Source organism: Lissotriton helveticus, chromosome 11 (genome assembly GCF_964261635.1).
Source record: "Lissotriton helveticus chromosome 11, aLisHel1.1, whole genome shotgun sequence".
In the NCBI taxonomy this organism is placed as follows: domain Eukaryota; kingdom Metazoa; phylum Chordata; class Amphibia; order Caudata; family Salamandridae; genus Lissotriton; species Lissotriton helveticus.
Window position 1 is genome coordinate 415862919 of NC_136072.1, and position 23238 is coordinate 415886156.

Here is a 23238-nt window from a genome sequence, read left to right on the forward strand (position 1 = left end):
CGGGTTCTCAGGGTCGGCATTGACCTTCTTCAGAATAGGGACCAAAAGGGCATGTTTCCACGTCTCGGGGTAAATGCCAGTGCTCAAGGAAGCATTCCAAAAGCTATTAAGGTGGGGGTTAAGAAATGAAGCTAGAGCTTTAAATTGTTTGGCCGGCCAGGGGTCATTTGGTGACCCTGACTTGCATATAAGTAATTCATGGACGGAACGATCAGCTGGAATTTCCTGAAAGTCTGCGAAGACGGGAGGTGAGATAGAGGAGACTGGAAATACTTCCCTAATGTCATGATCTTCAGTATTGGGCAAAGAATCATAAATTAAGGCGATTTTATCTTCGAAAAAATCGGAGAGCTGAGTACAAAGGATCTGAGACACTGGTAGACGTCGGTTTAGGGCCTGTGGATCTGTAAAGGTTTAACCGTTTTGAATATTTCCCTGGCAGAGCCCTAAGCCTTATTAATTCTTTTCAAGAGTAGCTTCTTTTATGGTTTATAATCATTTTCCGGTAATCTTTGAGAGCTGCTTTATATTTAATTTTACATTCTGCCAAATAAGTCAGCCTCCAACGGCGTTCCAAAGATTTACAGACAGTCTTACATTGTCGAAGGTCATCTGAATACCAGGGTGTGGCAGGGGCTGAGCGATAGGTTTTGATGGGACGAAGAGGGGCAATAGATTCAATGGCTGAAGTCACCCATTTATTAAAACGATCTAAACGCAAATCCAGGTCCGAGGCTCCTGGGGGGTCAGCAGAGGAGAGATGTTCCATCAAGCGTTCCAGTGAGATCTTACTCCAATTTCTGCCATACTCCTTAGCTAATATCGTGGGTCTATCCTGGTGGAACAAATGGATTGCAAAAGGGATACTGTAGTGATCAGACCAAACCACAGGACTGGGGTCCCTGACTGTAATATCTGAAAGATTAGAACAGATGAGGTCCAGCGTATGGCCTGCTCTATGTGTAGGGAGGGTAACCAATTGAGTCAATCCGCAATCAGCCAAAGTGGATAAGAAATTATTGCTAAGCGAGCAAGATTCATCTTCCACGTGGAGATTAAAATCACCTAGCAGAGTGAAATTAGCGTAGCGAGAACAGGCTTGAAGGATAAAGTCCGTAAGGCTGGCTAAGTGCGGTGGGCTGGATTTAGGAGGGCGGTAAACCAATAAGCCTGAGCACGTAATAGTGGCAGATCAATTAATACAGAAAGGGAGTGCCTCTATAGAGTCAATTTGTTCGTAGGGGAATGAAGAGATTGTCCACAGGGATTTATAAATAATCGCAATCCCGCCACCATGTCGGCTGCTTTGACGGTTGGCACCAAGGATGTTGTATCCCGCTGGAATGGCCAAACACAGTGCTGGGTTGGTTTCTTCACCTAGCCACGTTTCAGTCAAGAAAAGTAGATCCCAGTCGTTATCGCTGAGAGACTCAAAAATGTCCAGGGAATGTTTTACTAAGGAACGGCAATTGATGAGTCCAGCATTAAGTGTGAATGTCACTTGAGGGGTCTGGGGTGCAGGTGGAACGGTCACAAATGGGCATGTTTGTACAGAAGGATTACTAACCCACCGAGGATCACAAGCTTTACCTAGGTAGTTACTGACAAACCGTTCAGGAGAAAGGGACTGAAAATGGGAGCACCCCGGAGGTCTGAGAGCCAATAAATCCCGCTGACTATAAGTAATGTTACCATGGGGGCTGAAACGAGCAGCGTCTCTGGCCCTGGTCGCGGGACAGGCGCAGACGGGCTTGCCTTAAGCGCGCCTTCGGCGCGCCCGCTGCGCGGCCAGATGGAGGTGGCCATATGAAGCGAATGAGGGCGGGAAGGGACAGGCTGCTGCACCGCTACCCGACTGATTCCCCCAATATGGCGACTAAAATCAGAAAAAACCCTGTGTCCGCACCTAACTCTGCTGCGGGGGGGCCAGATGAGAGGAAAGCAGGCAAACAGTCCAGCGACTGCTGGTAAATGCAACAGAGGTAAAGTACAATAATAGTAAAAACCACACAAAGTTAAAATCATCCTCTGAGCTTCCCGGCTTTTCGCCTCAGGAAGAGTATTCTAAACACAAGACCATATGAGCCGCAGGGGAGGTGAGGCACCGGAAAACAGTGATGCGTCTATTCCTTACTGGCAGAGGAGGTGATGTGTCTGTTCCTTATTGGCAGAAGAAATGAGGTGTCGGTTTCTTTCTAGCAGAGAAGGCTATGCCTCAGTTCCTCTCTGCTAGTCAGAGGAGGTGATGCTTTGATTCCTTGCTGGTAGTGGAGGGGATACATCAGGGTCTGGACACGCAGTAGTGGAGGGGATACATCAGGGTATGGACACAGTCTCGGTTCCTTACTACCGTGCAGTGTTGATGATGAATCGGCCCCAAGGGACAAGTCGAAAATATGGACAAGCTACGTCGATGCACCAGCCGTGTAGTAGGCGATGCGTCATTTCCCCAGCCGTAAACAGAGGATGGTTCGAAGTGTATCGAAGTGGGCATGGGTGTCATGGATGTCGGTGGCACGAGGCTCCGGACGTACGCTGCAGTGGTATTTACGCTGCACTGCCAGCATTGCCCCTTTCTGCCTTTGAAGTAGCCAAACTTCAAAGAAAGCCTTTGTAGTGCACAAGACCCTGCCTTTCTCTGACCTGGCTCCAGACACACTACAGTAGGATGGAGACATCTTTGTGTGAGGACAGGCACAGCCCTATTCAGGTGTCTGTGACCACTCCTCCCACCGCTCTACTTCAGGAAAGCCCATCTGCCTGGTGTTGGTCCATCAGGGTACGAAAGTGTGAGAAGCTGGCCTGGTATATGATGTCCACTAATTAAAGTGGGAATCTTGCACCAGTCCAAACAAACCTTATGGTGATTTAAGAGGTCAAAGATAACCTTGGAAAGCTATCCAAGTGGTAGCTGTGGAGAGCAGCCTTCAGGCTCAGTCTTGAAGGAATGTTAAGCAGCTTGTTTTACCAGAATGCAATCTTATTGTATTGGTTAAATGAAAGGAGAACCACACAGTAGTTATGAAAATATGTATTTATTATTATAACACACTCTAAATACGTTACAGTATCTGCTACACCCAGATAAACACAAAGCACACAATACTATAGCACAGAAGCAATCGTACATAGCACTAATACACAGTGGGCTCCAGGGGGAGACCAAACCATATACTAAAATTGTGGTATAAGAACCACGATTCGAGTCAAGACAGTGTCTAGAGTTTGTAGAATCTCTGGGACCCCAAGGAACCACCCAAGGTGAGTAAGGAGGGACCCCACGGAGGATGGGTGCAGTGTGAGAACACAACTGCATGTTACGTACAATTCAATAGGAAGGTCAGGGTTGCTGTTTCAAAGTTTAAGGACCCCTTCCAGCGGATTACGCGGAAGCCCTTTGGATCATAGGAGGTTCCAGAGCCACCCCACCTGTAGCTACCATAGTACCAGAGTTACCTATCCCAGGGAAGCCGGTTGCATAGGGCTGAAGTGGTGTCGTTATTGGATCCGATCTCAATGGAGGACTACAACGAAATGCCACTGAGAGAAAAAAGAAAAGTGTCAGTTGGCATCCAATGGTGGACTCTTGTCGAGAAGTACCTGAAAGCAGAGGGGACAGAGTCTGGGTCATTCAGGAGTGACCAGGGGCTCGGTAGACAAATGCTCATCGATGTCGGGTGCTTCAGGTGTGATGATGGAGACCTTGACTCTACAGCTGCAGGGACCAGGAGACTTAGAGGACGACCAGGAGCCGAATACGAGCTGTCCCATGAAGGATGTCGAGTGCTGAGAGGTTGGTTTCTGGCGGGAGCACCAGCAAGCCTTGACAGCTGCAACCCACGAAGAAGGTCAAAGAAGGTTACGGTCTGGCCCAGCAAGGACCAGGGGACTCACCACAGCAAGGGGAGTCTTGGCAGGCCTGCATCAACCAGGGGAGCCCAAAAAAAGCAGTGTTGTCCCTAAAATGGACCCACAGGCCGAAGACACAGGAGTTGCGAGGTGACCTGTAGCAGTTTCACAAACTAATAGCTTGAAGGGCACAGAGTGCAAGGAGGCCGAAGTCCTTTGTACGAAATGTACACAGAGGTTGGGGCTATCGATAGGCCTATGCACTTAAGTGGGGGCGCCAACAAGCATATGCACTTGTAAAAGTACGCTGTGCACAGGGGTTCCGGTTATGCGGTCCCCACGAGGGATACTGGCCTCAGACTTGGTGAGAGGCAGCTTAAACTCAAGGAACCCACCTCCTGTGTTGCCGGAGCCTGCAGGAGCACAGGATTAGCAGACCTGTCAGTTGCGTTACGGTGTTTGCGAATGCAGGGGAGTGACTCCTTCACCCCAAGGGAGATAACTTGAGTTGTCCTTGATGCGCCACAGGTCCTGCACAGAGCCTGTATGGTGCATGAGCACAGACAATGCTTTGAATGAAGAGAGATACGAAGTCGGGCCCAGTCAAGGCCAGAGTGTCGAATGTCAGTGGTTTCTTGTTTAGAATCTTGTCCACATCGAATCTAAGGTCCTACAGCTAGGTAAGCCCTTTTGTACCCACGGGAGAGGGTTGGGCAGATTCAGGGGAGGGCCAGGATAGGGGGGAGGATACTCCATGTCCTTTGTCCAGGTTTGTTGCAGAGCAAGAGCAAACGGCTCCCAGGACTGGGTGGAACTTGGACTATGCACAGGGACACCAAATGTGCCTCCTCGTGCAGACTTTCAGGCACTTTGGAATTGCACCCACCCAGCCCCAATACACTAAATCCTGTATGGGAGGTCGTCGCACCTCCCTGTGACAGGATGCATATTGTGCTGCCTTCCCCTGCTCAAGCTTGGCTCAGCAGCAGAAGGGCAGAAATGTGTCTCTGGTTGGCAGCAACCATTTTGTGCTATCCGGGTCGAGAAGGCTTGTACCGGGAAGTCACGGGACCCCACGAAGCTCACTTAATAAGGGTAGAATTATACCTCTCACACCGCTTACCGGTGTGGAGGTATGATTCCAAGGTGTTTGATACCAAACACAACATGTTTTTTTGCAGCCGTTGTCAAGATAGCATTGTAGGTGGGCATATAATGCACCTCTACTTATATGCCTGGTTGCGTCACCGACAACCCGGGAGAATGGTCTCTGAAGGCTGCAGGGGTGCTCTGCTCATGCAGGAGCACCCTGTCAGGTAAAACCCAGCACCCTGCCTTCAGGATTGTGAATGCCTGCTAGAGGGGTGACTTATAGGTTTTAAGTGTAGTGACCTATAGATATACTAAACCTATATCTAAAGTAAGTGGTGCATGCACCATCTGACACAGGCTGCAATGGCAGGCCTGTAGTTCCATTTTGCATGACCTCCCATGGGTGGCATAATACATGTTTCAGCCCATGGGAGATCTCTGGGGTACCTATGCCCTGGGTACATGTGTTCCATATACTACGGACTGACAAGGGTACCCCTGTATTCAATCTAGAGTGTACACAAGTACATGGCATAACCTTTTTAGTCAGAAAGCAGATACTGTGGTCCTGATTAGCAGGATCCCAGTTAGATTAGTCAAAAACAGTGTAACATCAAGCAAAAAGTGGGGTAATCTTAAGAAGCAGATCCTACTTTCCTACAGCAAGGCACACCTCTGCTCCCTGTGTGATTTTCTAGAGAGTGCACAAGAGCCCAAATGTCAGCCAACCCAGATGTGCATTCTACAGACGGACAGAGGCACAGAATGGGTAAGCAAGAAAATGTCCACTTTCAAAAAGTCTAATTTTCAAACAAGCTATTTAAAAGCCACCTTCACCAAAAGCTGTACTTATAAATTGCGAGTGCAGAAACTCCAAACCTCTACCTGCTCCCAATGCAAAATTACATTTAAAAGATATTTCAAGGCAATCTCCATGTTGCCATGTGGGAGAGAGCCCTTGCACTAATGAAAACAAAATTAGCAGTATTTCACTATTTGGACATGTAAAACACACCAGTACATGTCCTGCCTTTTAAATACATTTCACCCTGCCCATAGGGCTGTGTCGGGCCTCCTTTACGGGTGACTTACATGTAATAAAAGGGAGTTTTTTTGGCCTTTTCAAGTGGGTGCACTTGCCAGGTCGAAATGGTAATTTAAAATAGCAGACACTGCAGTGGCAGGTCTGAGACATGTTTCCAGGGCTACTCGTGTGGGTGGCACAATCAATGCTGCAGGCTCACTAGTAGCATTTGATTTATCCAGTATTTGGGTGTCTTTCATAGATTCACATGCCTGAATCATTCCCCGTCGTCGAGACGGGAGCCTCCGGTATATAAAAAAGTAATGTCCTAGAGACATACATAGAGAGAATAGGCCTAAAGGTCTCACCTTAGTAGCCTATCCACGTCCTTTTGTAGAAAGGACCAAACAGAGCAGGCCCCAAGGGTCCCACCTTGGTGGCCTATCTGGGTCCTTTTGTAAAAAAGGACCAAATAAAGTGAAACAGCCAATCAGCTACTACCTCCTTCTAGAACCTTCCTGCCAGGAGCCCAAGTCTCTCAGATTTTCTACCGCACGTTGTGCTAGGGAGTCTCCACCTGAGCTCTCCTCAGGAAACTTATTTTCTTCATAAAAACGACTTATTAATCTTTTCAGAGCATGTCTGAAGGTCAGAAGAAAGGTCTGTTCAGGGCCTGTTCTTCCTGCAGCAAGAAGAGACTTCACATCGACGATAAACATGATAGATGTTTATATTGTCTTTACCCTCACCACCAGGCCAAAGAATGCAAAATCTGCCGGACCTTCTCTAACAAGACCCTCAAGGACCGGGAAGGTCGACTTCTGTTGTGGCTCAACAGGCTCAAGACCAAGACTGCTGACTTGGCATCAGAAGGTGAGAGTGGGTCCGGAGCGTCCCAATTTTCTTTGAAGAGGCCAAGGGTTTCTTCCCCTAGCCCCACAGACACCCCTCCTATGAAGACTTCTAAAAAGTCCTCAGAGGGCAAGCCATCTGTGTCTGTCAAGGACCCACCTGTCTCCAGGAAGGTGCCACTGGTCCTGGCGACGACGACGACATCTACGGTGCTTTCGGCACAGAAAACTGTCTCGACGTCGACGACGACAGTGTCGACGACGACGGCATCGTCGGCCTACTCCTCGACCACGAGGATGACGCCTTCGTCGTCGTCGAGCAGACCTACGTCGTCGACCATTCCGGTCACTCCGTCGACGACGACGGCGACATCGTCGACGACGAGAGCATCGTCGAAGTCATCGACGACCCCGTCGACGAAGTCAGCACCGTCGACGAAACAAATCTCGTCGACGAAGATCATCCCGTCGACGATGGGAAAACCGTCGACGATGAGTGCACCGTCGACGAAGCTGCTGTCGATGAAGACATCGTCGTCACAACCACCGTCGACGACAACGAATTTCTCGTCGACGAAAATGCCTACCAAGGCACCGTCGACTCCAGCATTGCCATCTACAGGACCATGGAAGGAGTCTGCACTCCTATCCCATGCTATGGATGCCTTTCCACCGCAAGTGAGCCATGTCATGGTAAAAATTACTAAAAAGCCAATTAGGCCGAGTCAGACGTCACCAGGCAGGATACAACAACTACCACCTGCCTGTATACTACAAGGTCAGGAGTCGGACGAGGACTCCTTTACGCAAGCTACTAGCCCGTCGGATCTAGTGCTGAAATGTCAAACCACAGATGAGGAGCCGGAAGAGGAAGAAGACCTTCCTGAACAACAGGTCCACCCTCCGCCTCAGTCTCAGGTTACTCCTATGGTGTGTCTTCCGGCTTCTATAGTCTCGGACCTGCAATACCTTATTAAGGATTATAAGGAAAGGTTCCCGGAGAAGCATTCCGCGCCAACACCAGCACAGGCGCCAACACCTTCTTCTCGCCATAGACCCACTCCTCTGGTCATTCCACAGACACAAGTGCCAATTCAAACTGTTTCCTCATCTGAGGAAGAAGAAAGGGAACAAGAGGAAGGGGAAGTGGATGACGACTAATCGGACCCTGACGCTGATCAGGACTATGTGGCACATTCTCCAGCCTCTCCAGCTCCACAGACTTCGGAGTCTCCACCTGCAGACATCGGTGGCTTTCACAACATCATGGAGCGGGCTGCCAAGAGATTCCACATGTCCATGGAATCTCAGGAGACTGAATGTTTCCTTTATGACTTTAAGGAGCCCACAAAGAAAACTTCAAGGTCGATACCAATTATTGAATACATCTGGAAGCAGGGCAAGCAAATCATGCAATCACCCGCTTCTGTACAGGTGGTGGTGCCCAGGCTTGATAAGAAATATAAAGCCACATCAACGGCACTGGCATGCCTGACTGGTCACCCCAAACCAGATTCCGTGGTGACTCAGGCGGCGCAGAAGAACTCAAGGAATCCGGCCTCGCCTTTATCAACGCCACCGGATAAAGAGGGTAAGAAACTGGATGCCGTGGGCAAACGGTTTACGACCACATCAGCTATGACTGTTAAAGTGGCTAATTCTATAGCTCTACTTGGCCGTTATAATCGCCAACTCTGGGCGGACATTGCGCCCTATCTTTCAAATCTGCCGGAAGATGTCAGAGAAGAGGCACATTCACTTCTTTTGGAGGGACAAACCTCTGCCTCAGAAATTATCGACTGTGCCATTGATGCCGCCATGACTGGCTTTCGGCAACTGGCGGGAGCTGCAGTCCTGAGGCGACAGGGCTGGCTCAAGGCCACCACTTTCCGCCAGGAGGTGCAAACCAGGATCTTGGATATGCCTTACGATGGCCAGCATCTGTTTGGTGAACAAATTGATACGGCCCTTACCACCATTAAAAAGGACACAGATACCGCCAAGGCTTTGGGTACTCTACAATTTCGGTCCCAGTCCTTTTGTGGCCAAAGGGGAAGAGGACAACCTACATACAAAGGTTCCTTTCAGAATCGGTCTTCGTACTCGTATTCACAGTCCAAGCCGCAATTTCAACAGCGACAACCCCAACAGGGAAGGCAGTCTTCCTATGGCAGATCCAATTACAAAGGAAAGGGACAAAAACGGCCTGCTGGCAACAGACAATGACTTGTCTCCCTGGCTAGCCCCTCCACCACTACATTCTTTAAGACTTGGAGGGAAACTAACATACTTCCTTCGAAATTGGCAATCCATAACGACGGATCGTTGGGTTCTCCAACTCATTCGTTTTGGACATTCCCTAGAATTCACCTCTACTCCCCCAACAACACCTCCGTGCCACCGTTCGCACAGGCACCTGCGATTACTTCTTCAGGAAATAACTTCTATGTTGCAGAAGGGAGCGATAGAGAAAGTTCCACGGGCCCACATGAATCAAGGTTTCTACTCCCACTTCTTCCTAATCCACCAAAAAGGAAAGAAGTGGAGACCGATCCTGGATCTCAGGGCACTCAACGTGTTCCTAAAGAAACAATCGTTCCGTATGGTGACTTTGCAAGAAATCCTGGGTCTTCTGGAGGAAGGGGACTACATGACGTCTTTAGACCTTCAGGACGCCTACTACCATATACCTATTCTCAAAGGACACAGAAAGTTCCTCAGGTTTGCGGTGGCAGGACGCCACTACCAATTTCGTGTCCTTCCATTCGGTCTCAAATCGGCCCCGAGGATATTTACGAAATGCCTGTCTCCAGTGGCAGCGTTCCTTCGTCAGCAAGGCCACCAGGTGTTTCCATACCTAGACGACTGGTTGGTGAAGGCACCGACGGAGGCCGGCGCAGCCTCATCCTCCAGCGCCTGTCTGGATATTTTCCACCGCCTGGGACTGACCCTCAACGCCGCAAAGTCGGTTCTGGAACCCAACAGAGTCATCACGTTCCTTGGAGCAACTCTGGATACGGAGCGGGTCAGAGCTTTCCCCTCTCAGGAGAGAAAGAACAAACTCATCTCCTTAGCCAAGGCAGTGGCTTCGAGGAAGACTCTCCCGGTCCGCACGTTCAAGTCCCTCCTTGGGATGATGTCTTCATGCATACTGCTCATTCCGCACTGCCGTCTGAAAATGCGTCCTCTTCAGGAAGCACTGTCAAGACAATGGACGCAAGCCACAGGTTCTTTCGAGGACCGCATACGAGTCACTCGACCCATTATCAACCATTTGCAATGGTGGATGTCACTCCGCCATCTGTCGAAGGGTTTGCCATTCCTACTCCCAGCGGAGCCGCATGTAATAACTACGGATGCGTCACTGGAAGGCTGGGGGGCAGTCCTCCAGGAACTACAAATCAATGGGAAATGGACGACACAAGAAACAAAACTGCATATCAATCTGTTGGAATTACGAGCAGTTTTCCTAGCTCTCCAATCGTTTCTCCCACGCATTCGTCAATCCCCGGTGCTCGTCAGGACGGACAACACCACGACGATGCATTACCTAAACAAACAGGGGGGGACACGTTCGATCTCATTATCACGAGAATCGCAAAGAATTTGGAATTGGCTTCTACAACACGGAATAGGATTAAAAGCGGAGTATGTCCCGGGCAAGGACAACGTTTTGGCGGACGCACTGAGCAGAGAGACGTCTCCTTCCCACGAATGGGTATTGGACATGGAGGTGCTGAACCATATCTTCGAGGAGTGGGGCACTCCCACCATAGACCTCTTTGCCGCCAGAGAGAACGCCAAATGCCCAAGCTTCGCAAGCAGGCATCACCACTCAGGAACCCTCGGGAATGCATTTTCCATCGCATGGCGCAACGTCTTTGCGTACGCCTTTCCGCCATTCCGCCATTCCCACTAATACCCAGGGTCCTCAGAAAGATGAAATCGGAACCCTGCACTCTGATCCTCATTGCTCCAGCCTGGCCGAGGCAGCACTGGTTCACGGAACTTCATCGCCTATCTGCCCGGCCTCCTCTTCGCCTGAAGCAGTTTCCGGCCCTGATCACGATGTCTCAAGGGCAGGTTCTCCACCCGAACCTGAGCTCTCTGAAATTGTCAGCCTGGCTCCTGAATACCGCGAGTTCAGCCACCTGAGCATCCCGCAGGATTGCAGAGATGTCCTTGCAAAAGCTAGAGCTGTCAGCACTAACAAAACCTACTCACTAAAATGGAAGCGATTCTGTTCCTGGTGTGTGGATCATGGCTTGCATCCCTTCCATGCCACTCCACAACAGCTGCTGCCATACTTGTTACATCTTGCACAATCAGGCCTTGCGCATACATCCATCAAAGTGCATCTCGCAGCAATTTCAAGGTTCACGAGAACGCCTACGGGCCCTTCTTTGTGGGCGGACAGACTCATCAAACAATTCCTGAAAGGTTTATATAGGTCCTTTCCACGACCGCGACCTATTCCTCCATCGTGGCACCTGAATGTGGTTCTTCATCAACTAATGAAGCATCCCTTCGAACCCATCCATAAGGCAGACATCAAGTTCCTATCTTGGAAAACGGCCCTCCTCCTGGCACTAACCTCTGCTAGAAGGGTCAGTGAATTGCAGGCTCTGTCTGTTCAGGATCCTTTCCTTCAATTTCGAGAGGACAGAGTAATTCTGAGGACTAACCCTCGTTTCATTCCAAAAGTCCCCTCGGACTTCCATCTTAACGAACCAGTGGTGCTTAGATCGTTCTTTCCGAATCCTACCACGGCAGCCGAAAGAACTCTACATTCTCTAGATCTAAAGAGGTGCCTTAAATTCTACATTGATAAGACACGACACTTTCGAAAGTCAACACAGCTCTTTATTGCCTTTAGTAGACCAAGACTGGGCATGCCCCTGACGAAGCAGAGCATCTCAAGATGGATCTCTTCTGCGATCACCTTTTGTCACGACAAGGCTGGGCGACCTTTAGACTCACGTGTTAAAGCTCATTCGACTAGAGCCATGTCCACATCGGCAGCGTTGTTCGCTGGAGTGCCGATATTGGACATTTGCAGAGCGGCGACGTGGAAGTCCCCGCACACCTTCACCAGGCACTACTGCCTGGATACTGAGCTGATGAAGGATGCAGCAGTGGGCCGAGCAGTGCTTCGCCATCTATTTCAGTAAGGTGAGCCCTACTACATCCCTCCATCCTTTACGGGTATGCACATTCTCTTATTGTATGTATATTGCATTGCATTTTGTGATTTATGGTCATGTGATATGCTTTATCTACATGCATGTATTGCTCGCTACTCTGATTCAGGCATGTGAATCTATGAAAGACACCCAAATACTGGATAAGAAATGCGTTACTTACCTGTAACTGCAGTTATCAAGTATTAGTGTCTTTCATAGATTCACATGCACCCTCCCGCCTCCCCTGGCAGGGCTCACCTTTCTCTCTAAGGAGTTTACGCCTAACTAGCTTGGTGCGTACGAAAATCTGAGAGACTTGGGCTCCTGGCAGGAAGGTTCTAGAAGGAGGTAGTAGCTGATTGGCTGTTTCACTTTATTTGGTCCTTTTTTACAAAAGGACCCAGATAGGCCACCAAGGTGGGACCCTTGGGGCCTGCTCTGTTTGGTCCTTTCTACAAAAGGACGTGGATAGGCTACTAAGGTGAGACCTTTAGGCCTATTCTCTCTATGTATGTCTCTAGGACATTACTTTTTTATATACCGGAGGCTCCCGTCTCGACGACGGGGAATGATTCAGGCATGTGAATCTATGAAAGACACTAATACTGGATAACTGCAGTTACAGGTAAGTAACGCATTTCTTACTGGCCCTTGACACACATTTTGCACTCTACTAGGGATTTACTAGTAAACCAGATATGCCAATCATGGATAAACCAATCACCAATACAATTTAGGTAGAGAACATATGCACTCTAGCACTGGTTAGCAGTGGTGAAGTGCCCAGAATCCTAAAACCAACAAACACAGGTCAGAAAAAGAGAGAGAAGGCAAAATGTTTGGGGATAACCCTAAAAAAGGGCCTGGTCCTACATTTCCCCATTCCCCTCCACGCCAACCTTTTGGTGAGAAGTTTTAGTGTCTAATTGTGGCATCCTTATTTTTCATGTAGAAGCGGCTAGGCATCATGGTCTCCTTGGGAGCTGTTTTGTTCAATCTTGATTGCTTTTATTTTGGGCAGTGTGGTGCTTGGTGTGTAATCCTGACAAAAATAAAAGAATGATTGCAAAATAATATTGGTTGCCCCCATGTTTAAGTGTACATAGGCCTCTTTCTACCTTATCATATTTACTGCCCCCTTTCAGACTTTAGAAGTATGAAACAATATCCTCTACCATTGCTGGCTATAACCTGTCTTCAAAGGGATAGTGCATTTCCATATCCAACCGCTCTCATTGAAAACCTCCTCCCACCAGATTTGCAGCTTTGAAGACTCTTGTTCTGGAGAGTGCCTAAACATCTGTTTTTGACAGGAAGGCAGTGGCAGGACTTTCCGACCGAGGTAATTGTATTTCCTTTTCTCAAATCCCAAATTAACCAAAGAGCTATGTTTTATGCCTTTTGGAGTCAATATACTGGTAAAAATAATAAACCAGTATAAAGGACATTGCTGTTATTGGAGGTTTAATTAACACCCCATGGCAACTCTGTATCTGTTAGACCTCTAGCCGCAGATTACTCAACGTGAAAAATCCCCCCAGACGTCAGACTCGATCCGGATAATATGTTTTTCCCAGCAATACCTCTGCACGCCGGGAGGTGGCGTCGCCCGGCTCCGTCCTGACGTTGTCCACGGAAGTGACATCAGTGGAGCCATATAAGACCCTCCCGGCATGCTCCTGTCCGTTTTCTTCTTTTCCGTGTCCTAATGCGGATCCGGGAAAGTAATACCTGTGGCCTGTTATTGTTTAAACTCTGTAGATGGTGCTTGGGAGAGCACCATAACTCTGTGGAGTGCGACGTTTGCCGCATGAAGCTGCTGTCTGCCCGGATGTCCCAAACGAACCCCTCGCACTGCAGTTATTTCTCCAGCAGTCATCCACGAGGCGGGCCGGTCCTGGCACCTTCGCCGTCATTCGCCTACCTCAGGTAAGCATTAACCCCCCCCCCCCCTCCCTGGCGTGCCTCCGGGCCCCACAGGGGGGTAGGCACTCAGGTTGGGAAACAGCTGGCGGGTTTACCCTCCGCTCCAACCGAGTGCCCTGACCAGAGTCACCGCAATGGTGGGACACGGCCCGGAGGGGCATCCCAAGACGTTTAGCCCTTCCATAGTGCTGTTGCACAGCCTTCCGAGGCTCCCTGCGGCATCGCTGGGGGTGGCTGCGGCACGGTGCACGACACCGCTTCGGCGTACTCTCCCGCAGGTTTTCACCTCGGGGAATGTTGAGTCTACTCCGGTTCTACTCCAAGCGGTCAACGACTTTTCGGAGGTCGCAGACACCGGCTCGACTCGAAGGGTCGAGGCCTCTTCGGAAGTTGCCAGCTCGAATCAAAACCTTTCCAGAGGTCACCAACGCCGGCTCAACTCGAGGAGTCGAGGCCTTTTCGGAGGTCACCAACGCTGGTTCGACTAAGACGGTCGGGACCTTTTCGGAGGTCACCGAGTCAAGGCCTTCGAAGGTCGCCGGCTCGACTCGGGCAGTCGAGGCCTTTTTGTAGGTCGCCGACGCTTGCTCCACTCCACCAGTCGGGCCTTTTTAAGGGGTCTCCGATGCCGGTTCGGCATCGCCTCAACGCCAGAACCGTCTCCATCCTTAGTGGTGGAGGATATGATCCCGTTGGCTTCACCACCCCCTGAGTGATTTCACTGCTCTCCGGAGCAGGCTCCAGTGGAGCATTGGCCTCATCCTGCTGCTGACCCTCTATTAAGTGGCCGGTTTAGCTTGCGTCCATCACCTGCTGATGACTTGTTTTCAACCGCCTCGCTGGTCCATGGAGGCTAGTGGATGTTTGTCAGGCTGTTTGCAGGGCTGCAGACATTTTAAGGACGGAGTCTTTTGGTGCCTTGCGGGATATTCTCCACCAGGGCTGGTGGACAGTGTTCCAAAGAGGTCTGAAGCCTGGACAGAGCATTCAAAACGTAAGAAATCTGTGGGAAGATTCTGCAGCCATTAGAACTATTGTTACCAAAGGTAAGTAGCTTGCCATTTAGATTTCTGTCTTCATGCTAAGTTTAATGCAGTTCCGTTCAGTGGTATTTCCTATAATGCAGAGTAAAAATAATCATGAGACTTGAAATGTAAAGTACTCTTTTAGCTTCATCCAAATAACTAAGCTGCTCGATCTGTCCGTCGTCTGCCAATTGGTGTGCAGATTCTTCTGATCAAAGCACCCAGTTTCTATGACAAGTGCGGGATCACGAACACCAATCTTATAAAATATATTAATTTGTTCTTTGAAATCCATTTGGCTACATTATTGCTATACTTTGAACGCTTATTGGGACCAAATATGTGTGCCAGATATTACTTGTTTGTAAGGAGATAACTGTGGAAGCTGTCTTCGATAAACATATTCCTCCGTGGAAATGTCTGTTTGCTACTCCTATTTAAAGCTGTTAATCATTGTAAATGCCAGTACTAAAGAGTTAGTTAATGTTAGTTTTAGTAATTCAGCATTGGTGAGCCATCCACATCCTTAATTTTAAAATGCCACTGTGTGAATGCAGAGCTTAACGCAAATGCAACCATTAACCTTTGCAGAAAAAGTTCAAAAGATGTGGATGGATTACTCTTTTAATGTCTTAAAGTAGTTGTGTTTTGATGAGCTGCGGATTCTCGGCCTGGCAAGAAATATTTATAGTTTTTGGAACTATGAATGCCATTCCTGGAGAACTGTGGTTAACCGCTTCCGTGCGGCGCCGATTCCGCCCCTGTGCTGGACATTCCAGAACAGGGTGCGGTCGTGACGTAACCGTTCCGTCATCAGCACAGCTCAGCCGTGACTGATGACGGAACGGTTCCGTCACAAGCATCGAAGGGGTTAAGGTAAGTTGTGAACCTGTTGTTCTACTGTAAATGTCAAATGTCAAAGGTTCTTATATAGCGCCTTATCACCGCAAGGTCTCAAGGCGCTTGCTTTGGGAACCCGTCCTGGCTTTTTTCCCTGTGAGATAACCCGTACTGGGCATCCCCAAGGTGAAAGCCAGGCATCCCGCCGCGGGGGGGGGGGGGCGTAGTGGAGATTAAGCAAGCTATTGCCCAGAGTTGCAGAGTGTGAACCCGTGATTCGAGTAGGCACCGAAGCAAGAATTATCGAGTCCGTGGACATTTTGGGCTCAAGACCTTGCCGCGTCAGGAATTGAACCCTGGTCCCGGGTCTGACCTCTGCTTCAGGCTCTGCCTCCTCTAACCAGTGAGCCACACTTCTCCACTGTAGACTCGCAGCTGAACCCCGTGCCTTAGACATTAACGGATCTGGACAATTTTACATCCAACTCAAATCATTGGCCCTAGTTGATGTCGATGCCTTGCTTGGGGTCCCAGAACTTCACTGGAAGTAAAACACTTCTCAGTCATTCAATGGGATCTTATTCTAATCCTAACATTTCTCATGAGCTAACCTTTTGAGCCCTTACATTCTTGTGAGGCCAGAATTCTTTATATGGAAAACTGCTTCTCGTTTCAACATATTTCAGCCTAGCTGATTGAGTTTCCCTCACTGAATTTTCAGATATCAAGGTTGTTCTCATTGTAAAACCATCCTTACTTCCTAAAGTAAGTACACAGTTTCATACATTGCAAATAATTTCTCTTCGTATGAGAAGTCCTTATCGATTTAACCCCCGTAAACTCCTGAATCACTATTTTCACACAATATAGACTTACCAGAATAGACTTACCAGATGGGCTATCTTTTAATTACTTTCCATAGTTCTCAGGGAAAGCATAAGTAAGCAAACGATCTCTAGGTGGCTGCCACAGTGTGTTACTGCGATGAACTAGATGGCAAGCCTGTGCTAAAATAATGTGGAAATTTCATGTAGGCTCATGGCACCCTCTACGGTTTTGAGAGGGTGTTCCTATGAATACGGTCTGCAATAGTGCAACTTGGCCTTCTGTATACTTTCATTAAGCTTTATTGTCTGGTATCAGCGGAGTGTGAGGAAACTAATTTTATTAGAGCTGTGCTACAGACCTTCCTGTTGTAAGTCTTGGTGAATCCTCAACACTCCGCTACCCCTTTGTGGATGCTCTCAGGATCGTTAATTTATGGGTAGTGTCTGTCTAGTAGAAGAACAAGCTTCTTTATCCATCAGAACAACTGTTAGAAAATAAGTAACTTGTTCTTTCCATCAAGAGAATATGACACCGAAGATACTGTGCTTAAAAAATCCAATCTTTCGTGAATGTTATTTATCCTTTTGTTTTCACTTTTGGCAATTATTACATGGCCTTTTTACATCTGCTGAAGCTATAAAAATAAGGGGAATTTTGCACTGGTGTTGTAGTTGATGTGCAGGTATTGTATGGGGATGTCCTATTGTAGATGTACTGGAATATGGGAATGGTGGTAATGTTAGCAGTGCTGTGAACAGTGATCTCTCTTATGTTTAAGCTTTTATTGAAGGAAAGGAGTTGAAGGTGGAACTTATTCTTAAGAAATAATTGCGATAGTTTGAAAATAAGGATTAAACACTTTTTCTTTTACCTTGTCTATGCTTTTTTCAGTAAGGTTTTTAGTTGAACATGATGCATATAACTTTAACTGTTAAAGGGTAGCAGTAGCTGACGCACCAAATGTTTTCATTATTTTAGTGTAACCAGACAGATAAGTATATTGAAATACAATTTTGAGCAAATACGCACAATTGATGAGGAACTTATATTGCTTCGTGAAGAAAATTCACAAAATATATAAAACGTATCTTTTAGTTGAGACTGTTAGTGATATTTTTGTATCTTTGACATTTCTTGAATCTTTCAACCTAGACGTGGTCTAATGGAAGATGATGCAGAGCCCATATTTGAGGATGTGATGATGTCATCACGGGGTCAACTGGAAGATATGAATGAGGAGTTTGAAGACACCATGGTTATAGATCTGGTATGTAAATCTTTTTTGTCTAATTGTTGGCTACTAGTTATTTTGTTTAGGAAGGTGAGGTCAACTGTTTTGAAGGTTGAAATGTTTTTTAAACACTTAACAGAAAAGTAAATGTCCAAATCTTACTTAACCGCTTCAGCGTGGCGCGAATTTTCGCGCTGTGCTGAACGTTCTAATGAGCCAACGGGCTCATGACGGACCGGTTCCGTCATGAGCACAGGCCAACCGACGCTCATGCCGGAACCGTTCCGTCATGAGCATCAAAGGGGTTAAACTAAAAATCAACCACATACATTTGTGTCAAAAGATATAACAGGCAAAACAAATGCCACTTTCCTGCTCTTAAAAGAATCTTTATCCTAACTGCTTTCATCACTAGTAATGATTGAATTGATTTATTAAAACAAACTCCTATGTCCGACGGCGTGTGTGGCTGTAGATGCACACCCCAGCCAGTTTGTGATGCGTCTGTGGTTAGAATGATTTGCAGCACGGGTCCAAAAAAGGCCGGCCTTGTGCTAGGTTATCTGAAAGAGACACGTTAGTATTAGATTCCTTACCTTAGAATATCCCCAGGCGTCAGACTGGATCTGGAAATTTTTGCATAGCAGTACCCTTGCGCGTCGGTAGGCGTCGTCTGCGGCTCCGCGTCCGTCGTCTGCGCCGTGATGACGTCGTCGGAGTACTTAGACGCCGCCACCGCGTGCTGACGTCAGTTCTTTATTCCGCGCCAGCAAGCGCAGATCTGGAAAAAGCAGTAACCCTAGTCATTTTTCACTAACTTTTTTGATCGATTTTAATCATTTCTCGAAGTCTTTCGACTCCGATCGGTGCCGTCGGGATGCCCGGCTTTAAGCACTGCGAGGATTGCGACCGCCTGATGTCGGTCACGGATCCTCACCATCTGTGTTTAACCTGTCTAGGCGTCGATCACGACGACAAGGCCTGCTCCGACTGCCGGGCCCTCTCTTCGAAAGCCAGGCGGGAGCGGTCCCGCAGGCAACTCGAACTCCGGCAGTCGGTACCGCGCCGCGAGAGGTCTCGGTCCCATGGGAGGTCAAGGGACAGGTCGCGGGCTCGGAGCCACCACAGCTCCGAGAGTAGGCCGCACTCCTCCGAGTCGAAGTTGTCTTCAGGTAAGAAGCACAAGAAGTCCAAGCGGCGTCATCGCTCTTCGGACTCCCCCCGACGCTCGCACGATGCGGCCGGGGGTTCGGGTGACACCACCCACGCGGCTCCTTCGGAGTCGCGGGCGCCGCGTTCAGCCCCATACCCTCCGGTCCCTGGGCTCAACGCGACGCCGGAGGAGGTCGAGCGCTTCCTCGTGGCCATGAGGAAACTCTCTCCTCAGACGGGCTCCGCGGCGCCTTCGGGCCCAGCGAACCCATCTGGGACCCCTAGCGGGTCGGGGGCGGCCCCGATGGCGTCGTGTGTGGCGGCCCCGACGCCTTCGGGCCCGGCGCCGCAGGTTCCCGTTAACCCGATGGCGCCGAGGGGTTCAGTTGTTCCGGCGCCTTCGGGCCCGACGCCGCTGGACCTCCTTCGGGTTCTGGTTCGTCGCCGGTGGACCTTACGACCTCCCCGGCGTCGGACCCTCAGGTGTCGCCTCCGGCGCCGTCCTCGGGCGGCGCCGTCCCCGGTACACCTTCGTTCCTGTTCAGGCGCCGGCACGGCCCCGATGGGCTCCGCTCCAGACGTCGTCTGGGGAGTTTCACTTCTATGAACAGGCCCCATTGGTTGAGAACCCTGAGTTTCAGGAGATGGGTGATGAAGAGGACTGGGAGGAGTCTGAGGACCCTCTGACCAGAGAGTCAGTCTCATGAGGACTGGGCAGGAGACCTTGGGGAGGCCAGTGGTCTGGACACCTCTCCAGACACTGGTTTTGTCTCCCCTCCTACCGTGGCTTCGGAGGAGGGGGCAACCTACAGTGTGGTACTGATGAGGGCTGCCAAGGCCTTGGGCCTTGAGCTCCCCGTCGCGGCCGTGAGTACTAATCTCCTCACTGAGGTCCTTAAACCGCAGTCAAGCTCGGCCGAGCCTCTGCTGCCCTTTAATGAGGCCTTGACCGACGTTCTTCTGGGCACTTGGTCCAAGCCCGCTACGGGTTTGCCCGTAGATAGGAACGTGGCCAGACGCCACCGCCCAGCCTCGGGCGACCCATGTTTCCTGTCCACCCACCCCACCCCCGAGAGCCTGGTCATCCAGGCCTCCAATTCCCAGACCGCGTTCCCGTCGGCCCCGCCGGACAGGGAATCCAAGAGGTATGAGCAGTATGGTAAAAAGATCTTCTCATCCCTTAGTCTGGGTCTGCGGTCTTCCAACACCGCATGCCTCTTGGGCCGCTACACCCACTCTCTGTGGGATACGGTCGCGGAAGTGCTGCCAGAGTGTCCGTTGGAGGTACGGACCAAACTCGGCCAAGCCCTTGTGGAAGGCCGGGACGCAGCCAAATATTCCATCCGGTGTGGGCTGGATACCACCGACTCGCTAGGTAGAGCGATGGCAACGACGGTGGCGGTCAGATGCCACGCCTGGCTGAGGTCCGCCAACTTTTCGGCAGATGTCCAGAACACATTGATGGACATGCCGTTCGATGGCCGTCGCCTCTTTGGCGAAAAATCAGACCATGCGCTTGAGCGCTTTAAGGACTCCGGGGCTACGGCCAAGTCCTTGGGCCTCTCGGCCCCGCGCCAGCAACCGGCTGCTTATCATTCCTTTCGTGGCCACGGAAGGGGTGTGCCCACACATGCTGCAAGCCACGCTCTGCAGGGTAATACCCAACGCGGTGGCGGCCGTGGAAACCGGCGGTCGGGGACAACGGCGAGGTCAGTCCACACCTTCCCCCACAGCATCTGCCTCAAAACCCTCCTAGTCCGTGCTTTCAGGCCCATGTGACGCCAGTGGGGGGCAGGGTTCGCCATCACCACCTCCACTGGCGCACCGTCACTTCGGACAGGTGGGTGCTGCAGATCGTCCGAAGGGGCTACTCCCTCCCCTTCGAGGCGACTCCTCCAGCCATGCCACCGCAAAACCACCGTGTATCGGGGGATCATTTGCGACTTCTACAGGAGGAAGTTACGGCCCTCTTGGCCAAGGGGGCCATCGAGCACGTTCCTGGGCCAGAAGTAGGGTGTGGTTGCTACTCCCACTACTTTCTGGTACCCAAGAAGGGCAAAGGGGGCCTGCGCCCTATCTTGGACCTACGGAACGTCAACGGCTTCCTCCGGAAGGAGAAGTTCAAGATGCTGACTCTGGCTCAGGTCCTAGCTGCCCTGGACCCAGGAGACTGGATGGTAGCGTTGGACTTGCAGGACGCTTATTTCCACATCCCCGTCCTGCCGGCCCACCGGCGCTACCTGCGGTTCACGGTAGGCCACGAGCACTTTCAGTATACCGTGCTCCCCTTCGGCCTTACCAGCGCCCCACGGGTGTTCACAAAGGTGATGGCGGTGGTCGCAGCTCACCTGCGCAGGGTAGGGGTTTCAGTCTTCCCCCTACCTCGACGACTGGTTGTTGAAGGCGGGCTCGCCCCAGACAGTCGTCGGCCACCTCCAGACTACGGCAGACCTCCTGCACCGGCTGGGGTTTTCCATCAATGTGCCGAAATCACACCTGTGCCCCTCTCAGAAGCTCCTTTTCATCGGAGCGGTTCTCGACTCGGCGCGGTTTCGGGTTTATCCACCCGAACAGCGGGTCCGGGATATTCAGGCTCTGATTCCCATCTTTCAGCCGTTATCCCGGGTCTCGGTCAGGTTGACGCTGCGGCTTCTGGGGCTGATGGCCTCCTGCATCCTGCTGGTGCATCACGCCAGGTGGCGGATGCGGGCTCTGCAGTGGGACCTGAAGTTACAGTGGGCCCAGCATCAGGGCAACCTATCCGACCACGTCCTGATCTCGGAGGGCACTGCGAGACAGCTGCAGTGGTGGCTCACGGACCACGATTGGGTCAGCGGCAGATCCCTCTCCCTTCCCCAACCGGAGCACGTAGTTGTGACGACGCGTCCTTCCAGGGATGGGGGGGCCACATGGGAGAGGCGGAGATCAGAGGCCTCTGATCTCCGGCGGAGGCCCGGCTCCACATCAACCTGTTGGAGTTTAGGGCGATTCGTCTAGCGCTGAAGGCATTCCTCCCCTCTGTCAGGGGGAGTGTAGTGCAGGTGTTCACGGACAACACCTCTGCCATGTGGTACTGAAACAAACAGGGCGGGGTGGGGTCGTGGACCCTCTGCCAGGAGGCTCTGCGCCTCTGGCAATGGCTGGAACGCCAGGGCGTGACCCTGGTGGCTCAACACCTGGCAGGTTCTCTGAACGCCAGGGTGGACGAGCTCAGCCGTCGGTGCATGATGGATCACGAATGGCGTCTGAACTCTGACGTGGCGCAAGGCCTCTTTCTGCAATGGGGAGAGCCTTGGTTACATCTATTCGCCACCGAAGAGAACGCGCAATGTCATCAGTTCTGCGCGTTGGAATTTCCAAGGCGGCACTCGCTCGGAGACGCTTTTCGTCGCGAGTGGAGTTGCGGTCTACTGTACGCCTTTCCGCCTATACCACTTCTGTCCAGAGTGCTGAAGAAGATCAAGCGCGACTGGGCCCAAGTCATCCTTGTTGCTCCAGACTGGGCACGAAGGTACTGGTATCCAGAGCTACTCAGTATGTCAGTCGATCCCCCGGTTCGTCTGCCTCTTCAGGAGGACCTTCTGTCGCAGCAGCAGGGGAAGGTCCTCCACCCGAACCTGTCCAGTCTCCACCTCCATGCTTGGAGATTGAGCGGCGACAGTTGAGGCCATTTGACTTGCCTCCTGAAGTCTGTAACGTCATTCTGGCAACCAGGCGTCCCTCCACAAAGTCGGTATACGCCTGCAGGTGGAACAGATTTGTGGCATGGTGCACAGCAAAGGCTGTGGATACTCTTGCTGCCCCTCTTTCTGAGGTTCTTCTCTTCCTTCTTTGTCTTGCCCAGCAGGGCTCTGCTCTGGGCACTATCAAGGGCTACCTTTCTGCCCTTTCAGCCTTTCTGAGGCTGCCTGATAACCTTCTTTGTTCAAGTCCCCTATTGTAAATAGGTTTCTAAAGGGCATCACTCACACGTTTCCTCCTGTTCCGTTTGTGATGCCTCAGTGGGACTTGAACCTGGTTCTTACGTTTCTGATGTGCGCTCCCTTTGAGCCGCTTCACAACTGTCCTCTTCGCCTTCTGACCTTGAAGACTGCTTTCCTGGTTGCCATCATCTCTGCCAGGAGAGTGAGTGAGCTCCAGGCCCTTTCTTGTACTCCACCTTTCCTTTCTGTCCATCCGGACAAAGTGGTGCTGCGTACCAAACCATCTTTCCTGCCCAAGGTTGTCACGGCCTTCC

General features: G+C 50.6%; 1 protein-coding gene across 3 annotated transcripts in view; it reads left to right on the plus strand.

The window, feature by feature from the left end:
* Nucleotides 1-23238, plus strand: part of STAG1 (STAG1 cohesin complex component) — a 1346357-nt gene that overhangs the window by 1240992 nt on the left and 82127 nt on the right. For all 3 annotated transcript variants that reach the window (XM_078665875.1, XM_078665876.1, XM_078665877.1), the window contains exon 32: nucleotides 17771-17885. In XM_078665875.1, the coding sequence (XP_078522001.1) occupies nucleotides 17771-17885 (115 nt within the window). The remainder of the gene's footprint in view (nucleotides 1-17770; nucleotides 17886-23238) is intronic.